Source organism: Nansenia antarctica (genome assembly GCF_963989245.1).
Source record: "Nansenia antarctica genome assembly, chromosome: 4".
In the NCBI taxonomy this organism is placed as follows: Eukaryota; Metazoa; Chordata; class Actinopteri; order Argentiniformes; family Microstomatidae; genus Nansenia; species Nansenia antarctica.
Genome location: NC_137689.1, coordinates 60,686,505 through 60,694,833, shown reverse-complemented (window position 1 = coordinate 60,694,833; position 8,329 = coordinate 60,686,505). Strand labels below are relative to the sequence as shown.

The window sequence follows — 8,329 nt, the reverse complement described above, 5'->3', positions numbered from 1 at the left end:
GAGTTTTGAGTTGTAAAAGCAGCTATATTTTGATCATCATATTCATCAGTATCGTGTGGTGTGTCATAGGTCACAAGACACACCACAGGAACAGTTATAGCACTGAAAAGGAAGTGACACTAGAGCGGAGCAGAGGTGCCTTTAGTTTGAATGCCATTTTCAGACTTCTTCAAGAATCTATTTGTTTATAAAAGGTTATATGGAATGCTTGTTTTAACCAGTATGTTTGTAACCGAACTTCAACAGGCTCATACTAACAGTATCAAAGTGTTTAAAATGTTAGTGACTCCATTGGAAGTGGCCTGGATTTTAGTGAATGTGCAGGCCACAATTTAAGAACAACAGCTAAAGAACAGCTAATATCACTTTTTTTTGTCTTTTCCAGTGGGAATACTATTTTTATGACATTATATTATTTGAAAGAAGGTCTGGCCCTGAGATGAGGTTTCTATGGAGAATGTCTGCTAAGGTCAGGTCAGATCCCTTGAGAATGGGCTATGATGAACAACACCCACTATTTTCCAACCAAATGCACCCCACCCATGACATGAACATTCATGCGTGCTGCAGTTCATTCTTTGTTTGTACCGTTGTCAAGTAGTTATTAGTAACTGTCAAGTATTAACATGCCTATATTTTTTATTGTTACACTGTACACAGTAGCATCTGTTTTGGTATGGTTACTACACCCCATTTTATATGCTCACAAGGAAGTACAGTGTGTGTGTTAAGTTTACTTAAGATTTGTAAATGGCATCAGTTAAAACAAGATGGAGTCTGTGCGTTTGCTACTTTCCATCTCTCATCTCATTGTCAATTCATATGTACTCTATGTATTGTAAAGGGAGTGTATTTTTTAAATAAAAGATTTGAATGTGTAATATTCGATTGTAGTGATGTCTGTGTGTGTAATTTGATTTTATAATGCACCAATAACTTTTGAACTTCCAAGTCATGATACAAGCTTTTGTTTTTCCCTTTCATTTTAACACTTAATACAGTACTCTTATTTCAGATTTAGGGAACAGACTGGGCAGTGGCATACACACAAGGGAAGTTTAAGATTTCACAGTCATACACTCTGTCAAAGAAATCTTCAACAATAACAACCATTGCAACATGCTTTCAATTAGTATAAGAAAGAACTTCAGACATAATTATTAACATGAATATGATTCAAATCAAATTCCAACTAGTCACAGGGAGGGAATGCCTTAAATGATTTAAGGCCTGTGGATACAAATGCCAACCCCAGTTATCTTATTCAGTTACATTATTAAGATGTGGCGTGATAGCTGCAGAAATCACTCCTGTAAGTAGAGACTGAGAGAGAAGGAATGTAAGAGGAATGATTAATGAATCAGCTGGGTTGTGCTCTGCTCTGGGAGTATCTGACCAAAGGCTCTTGGGTGCTCTCTCATTGCTGTTTTACTCCTGAATCACTTAATGTTAAAACACTCATTTTATGCAAATGGACTGCATTGCATTTGCATTTACTTGCTTAACTTAAAAACAATTGTGCAATATGATTAACCGGGCATAAATAAGCAAACAGTGTTTAGGAAGATAAATAAACAGACTGTTAGCACTTGCTTCAAATGTAGTTTGAGCCAGTGCAGTGTAAAGAGAATCTGGTCTAAATAATGAAAGCAAGTGAGGTGGAGTAACATGACCTTTTGGGAAAACTGGTGTCATATATCACCAGCACCAGTGGGCATAGTGCTACCTTGGTTGCAGCCCGATTGAGCATTGGTTTGGACCAAACAAATATGAGTGAAAGTTGTAGGTTGAGAAATCTCTTAGCGATCAACAGTACTATATGTACAGTGTCCTTCAATCCTCATGTTGCACATCTGACGGAAAGAAAGATTCCAACGATACCTTTCAAGATCAAGGAATCCCAGAGAGACATCATTTGTGTTCTGGCTGAGTTCTCTGGGCCTCCTCACCCCCTCTCTTTTGGGAACAATAATGAGGAATGGAAAACAGGCATTCAGTTCTACTCCACGGTATAGCCTGCTGGCACAGAGCAGCCTGGGAGGTCTGAAATAATGAGGTCCAGAAACTACAACAGGATATCGAAATCCACCCCACAACCCCCTATTGCTCTCCTGACTCTCTCTCTCAAACTCACACACTCACACTCACACTCACACTCACACTCACACTCACACTCACACTCACACACACACACACACACACTCACACACACACTCACACTCACACTCACACTCACACTCAAAGTACAGTAGAGAAAGTAGAGACACGAAAAGCGACGTCATCTCTGCCATGAGACTAAAATGTGTTATATTTGTTCAGAGAAAAAGCCAAATGAAGAGTATTCAAAGCAACAGATTAAACATATTTGAAGAGATATGATTGCAATTCTATAGTTTCCTTTATAAAATATAAATTGCGCTCATTTCCTGTGACAGTGATACTATTAGTATTATAGTGTACAGAATATGCAATAATTTCTCATATTCTCTCACTCTAGACTATAGAATCAAGTCTCAAGGACAGCAACACTCAGTCAGTAAAGGAGTCTGTACTCTCTCTAATACAGTATGCTCTTACTAAGCACTTATGAAGTTGCTCCAAATCTGTCACTGCACAGATTCTACTTCAGAATGGATAAACAACCTTGTCATGGAAAACTGTACAAGGCACTCGGGTAAAACTACATTGCTTTTATAATTGCATTTTGTCCATGCCTAAAACATAACCAGCTTTACTGGGGGGTTATTACTTGAGATTGGAGGGTAAATACTAGTAAATATGTGGCCGTTTGTTTGTCCCTCAATTCCTGTTCCCGAATCAGTGCTCCAGTTTTTGTTCAAATTATGGAACAGGAGGCACTGCATTGGATAGTCTGAAACACATCACTCTCCCCCACGCTCGCTTCAGTGGGGTCCTATCCTTCATCGTCGTACTTGTGCAGTGCCTCCTCCAGTTTGGTGGTGATCTTCTGGAAGAAGCTGATCTGCTGTAGGAGGTGGTGCTGCATCTGGCTCTTGAAGTCTCGCACACGCGTACGGTGGAAGTACTGAATCTCAGCCAGTGTGGCGCAGGAAATAATGTTGCAGCGATCATTGATGTCCCCCTCCACTTCTTGTTTCTGGCTCTCCTTGACTTTGGTCAGGGCACCTGAGAAAAGAGGTGTGTGTTGGGGAGGGGAGGGGGGGATAGATGAGTGAAGCCAAGAAAAGAAAAAAGGGGGAGAGAGTGGGTGTAAGCAAGGGGGGGTAGGATAATTAAAGACTTGAAATATTATCTATTTCAAAGTCACAGAGATTGTACCCCTCAATCAATCTTTACGTGGATTATGGAGCCAATGCTCTGTGTTCTGTCTAAATAATCTAAACTGAAGTGGTCTTACAGTTCAGGCCTCTGATGTACAGCTTGGCCTACCCTGTAAAGTACTCAGCCTAAGAAGTTTCCAACACAGACCAACATAATAAGAATAACCTATTTTTGAGAATACTGATGAAACTGATGCAATAAGCGAGGTGAAATAAATACAACCCACACTAAAGTACACACATATACTAATGATATAAAACATGTACTTCTTTGTTTTCTACATGGCCAGAACGATTACAGTGCTATAAGCTGAAATATGGCATCGTTGCCAGGGGGAAATGTGTAAGATTGATATTGTGCAACTCCCCAGTCCCCACCCTTAGAGAGGAAAAGAGTTTAATCCTGAGGCTGCTCCATTCCGCATTCCAACATTCCCAAGGCAACACCGGACAAGGGGCCCCGGAATCTCCTCTCATTCAATTCAGATGTAGACCAGGTTAGAATTGCAGTTTGACATGTAATGTAGTGTAATTACTGTAGTGTAATTACAAAGTGACAGTGAGAACTGTTTGCAGCTCGTGGATAAACTCAATAGATACCCCAAAAGTTATTTGGTAACAATGTTTTCTTGCCTTAAGCTCTCAGCTGTGATTGCATGTTCCCCGAGAGAAGCTCTATTGAAATAGTTACTCAGTATTTGGCAGACGTCAGGGGTTCATGTGCCAACATGACCCAACCTCTACTCTAACTCTCTTGTGTGGGTGAGACCCAAGTTTCTGAGAGAACCAAGAATTAAATAACACAAGTTAAATGCTCTAGTTATGTACATTACTCAACAACAACAACAAAAAAACATTTGAAAATGCAAAACATGTGTGCCAGTGCCTCATGTAATATAAAGTGAAGTGATATATGAGGGGTGTTATGTTGCAAGTGACTTTGAAATTGAATGGCAGGTTGATGAATTTCACCAGTAACCTCTGTAGGTTAGGACACAATTCTGGGCCATGGATGGACACCATACTGTACCTTTCTGAACGTGGATGATATCTGGATAGTTTGCCAGGTGACCTCTGTAGATGTCTAGCAGATCTGATATCGGGTCCAAGTCCTGCCTGGGTTGTTCAGCGAAGTAGTCTCCAATAGCCTCATACGCCTCCCCGGTGAATGCTATGGCACGATTCAACCCGACAGAATAGACCTGTTGGTCGAGCTCAAACGCCTGGCCGAGCAGTCTGAACGACTGGCCCACTTTCTGGTACTCTTTCTTGAACCCTGTGATCTGCTTCCGGGCAAACTCATTGATGGTGGCGTTCACCACCAGAACATTCTCATCCATCTTCTTGGTGAAGGCCTTAAAACCGTCAATTTTGCTCTCCACTTCCTGTAGGTCCAGAGGAACTGCGGGTGTGCTGATGGTGAGGAAGAAGTTTGCCCCGACCAGCTCGTCCTTCTCAGCCTTTCTCTTCCCCTGTTTCCAGGCTTTCTCGTCTGTGCTACTGCACGTGAGGAAGTGCTGGAAGACATCACACCTGGCTAAGACAGGGTGGCTCGTCATGTGGTTCATCCACCACATCAACCCTTTCCGACGCTTGGAGATGAAATCCTCTTCAAAGCGTCCAGTGGCCTGTTTCTCCGGTAGATGGGGAACTGAGATCACAGGGAATCTTTCCACCAGCCGGGCATAAAGCCAGTCAAAGTGCTTGTATCTCCTATTCACCAGGATTTGAGTATGAGACGGAGTCAACCCATAGGACATGTAACTCTTCATGCCTTTGAATTTAGTCTGTTTTGTGGGGTCGTCAATGGTGCATGTAAAAGGGTACGGATCTTCCTGCCACTCTGGACCATACTGGCCCATCACAACACAGATCTTGTCCCCATCCTTGACAAAGGCAGATGCCTCTCCCAACACAAAAGCCTCACCACCAGATTTGACAAAGGTTGAGAACCTGTTGAGATTTTTACCAACTGTTGCTGAACTCCTGGCTTGTTGGCTTGAACTACCACGTCTGGGGCTTGGCAAAGAGGTGGTCACCGTGTATGACGAGCGGCCGTTCCCAGAGTGGTGTTGGGCCCCGGGCGTGTCCCCCCCAGTTGAACTATCATCCCAGTCATCGTCCCAGTCATCGTCACTCCCTTGACTAGTCTGGTAGCTGTGCCGCTGTTGAGTTTGCACGGGATAAGCGGAGGGGGTGGGGGCTGTAACTTTAGTAACATTTTCTGCTTGAGAATGGGAATGGTAAGATGAATCATATCCACTCGAGGGTGATTCGGACTGACCATCCCCCGACATACCATTGTCGTTGGCAGAGATGTCAGATTCATTTTTGAGAATCTCCACGTATGAGGCTGGAAAAAGACCCGTCTCCCCTTTGCCGTTCGTTCCCTCCAGCCATCCCTCTACGTCCTGTTCGCTGTACAGAGTCACAAGTTCGTTTTCAGCGATCGATATCTCTCCTGGATTTTCCGAGTTAAAGTCATACAAGGCTCTCGCCCTAAACGCCATCGTTTTCAACTGAACAGACAGCGCGTGAGATCTGATGTTATTTCGTCATGCGAGAAAGAAATCCATGTACCACCGTTACGTATCACTTTGTATTCAGCAACAAAAAAAAAAAAACTATTTTTAGTTCTATCCTTCAACGTGGAGCGTAAAATCTCGTGCGAATTGTCTTATTTCAAGATGTAAAACATTCGATTATTATACCATCTGGGGGGAAATGCTCGATGTTCGATGTCTGGCTTTTCTTTTTCCATGAAAAGAGGGAGAAAGTCCTATTCCAGATGCTTCATGGCTCGCAACAGCAGTAGTCCACTCGTAATAAGCCTGAACAATCGAGGGTGGAGCTAGTAGGCAGGCAAGTCCACACTACAGCACTGGGAAAAAGTTTTGTCAAGTGCCTCATCATCATAACCGATGATTGATTATGCTTTTTAAAACGATTGCAATCATTTTGCATGTCAAACTCAAACCCTAGAATGATGTGTTGTATGGTGAAGATACATTATGTCTATATATATTACGTTTTTCTTGCTTACCAGTCTATATCATCTGGTCCATTATCCTTGATATGTGATACATTTGAATAGCGTTATTCTATTTCTATTATTACAAATGATATATATATATTATATTTTTTTTATGTACAGGATGAAAAGAACTGCGCAGACAGCACACAGTTGTATCGACGCGTATTAACCAGTAGAGGACACTGCATACACATGATTGAAAATATTATTTTATTATTTGGGAATCTCTTTGAACATTGGTACCACTAAGTCCTTTGTATTTTTCTATTCATTTCACGAACAATAATTAATTAAGCACACACAGTATTTAATATTTTCATTAGGGTGTTATCGCCATTTGTAAACTGTACACATTCATCTAGATCGTACAATACTAAAATATATTTAGTATTGCAAATGTGCAGAAAAGGGCACAGACATATCATAAATAAAGTAAAAAATGTGTACTGTAAAAAAATAAACAATAGTCATTAAGAATGTGGCGATCCTCTGACCGCTGCAAAGGATCTTTATCATGCAAGACTACCAAGTCGCGTTTGCTTCCGGTTTCCGTCATTTTGGTTGAAGCTTGGTCTTCTGATCATCGAACCACGCCAAAGTTCATCATAGCTTTGGTTTTAATACCAAAAAAAACACTATGCTTTAAAGAGGATTCAAACGCATGTAACATCACATGTTCATAATGGAATGCTATTTTGCCGGATCTAACCAAAATGAAGACTAGTCCGGAGATCGCAGTTTGGCTAAACGCTCTTTGATTTACGCTACGCTTAAATAATAATTTCGTGCAACATTGTTGTGTCCTGTACATACAAACTCGGATTCCCAGGGACCAAAACAAAGAAGTGGTGAAAATAGGCCGTGTATTATCAAATTCTATTGTTTTACTAGCTAGCTCGCTCCATTATTTTACATGTATTTCAAGAGGAAAGAGTTGTTGCATAACCCAGAGTTTTAACACACCGAACACACGAATCTCTTACATTCATCATCATAGGTAGCTAGCTAAGCTATATTTGGCAAAGGCGGGGAATACAAAGCACCAAGTCAATCAGGACGTTTGAATGCCTACAACATTTGACTTCGATTAGGAAATACACCAACAGCCCTAGTTAACCCACTTCGTAGATAAGACTTCTTTTTGAAGAACACGTCAAGATATTTGAAGTATTTCATGGATTATCTGGTATGTACGCTATTCCTTTTCGTCCTGTTGTTTGTACTCCATTCTCATGTAAATGATACATTCGTTTAAAGATTGTGATTTAATTAAGATTACATTTGGAATTAACAGGGCTAGCTATAACTGCAGTATGCATTTAGGATTTTTTGGAATATGTTTGTGTAGGGTATTAATAGCACATTTGGCTATGGCCACTGCATTTTAATATTAGGCTACTAGTTATTGACAGCTTAATAACAGAGCATCATTTTGGACCTCATTGCAGTCTTATGACTGGTTACAATAGCCCCTAGCCGCCAAAGTAATGTAAAGTGCCATTCAACTCTAGCTCTGAGTAGCTAATGCTGTCACAGAGTGTCACTAGAGATCTGTCATCTGATGGTGAATTAATCCACGTTTGATGGAGCCTAATCGCTGTCAAAGTTCTCTTGACAGATGGTGGCTTACATGCTGTGTACATTGTACTAGGCCTATTTCCTGACTTCACTTGTGAGTTTTAATCTCTGTTTTACAATGTGTGTTTTAAGTGTCTAACATTTTGTCCCCATATCTGCCACTTCAGAATTGACCACCCATCCAATGTTGATGCGCTAAGGTTTTTAGGATTGGGGATCTGTCAATAGCCTCAAGAGTAGCACCTTTGACTACCCCATCTGTGACTACCTTATAAGGCTTATACACATATACACAACAACATCCACATTACAAAGGAATATGAGCCTAGTCACAGATGGGGCTACACCTGTTGGTGTCCCTTTATTAATTCAATTTCTATTTATTTACTTAACCAGGAAGTCCCTTGAGATTAAA

General features: G+C 41.1%; 1 protein-coding gene across 1 annotated transcript; it reads right to left on the bottom strand.

Annotated features, from left to right (window-relative positions):
* Positions 1 to 2,319: 2,319 nt before the first annotated feature.
* Positions 2,320 to 5,870, bottom strand: snx18b (sorting nexin 18b). Its single transcript, XM_080530323.1, has 2 exons — positions 4,333 to 5,870; positions 2,320 to 3,147 (listed from the first exon to the last, which is right to left on the bottom strand). The coding sequence occupies exons 1-2, from the start codon at positions 5,810 to 5,812 to the stop codon at positions 2,915 to 2,917; spliced, it is 1,713 nt and encodes a 570-aa protein (XP_080386449.1). The 5' UTR covers positions 5,813 to 5,870; the 3' UTR covers positions 2,320 to 2,914.
* Between the last annotated feature and the right edge of the window lie 2,459 nt (positions 5,871 to 8,329).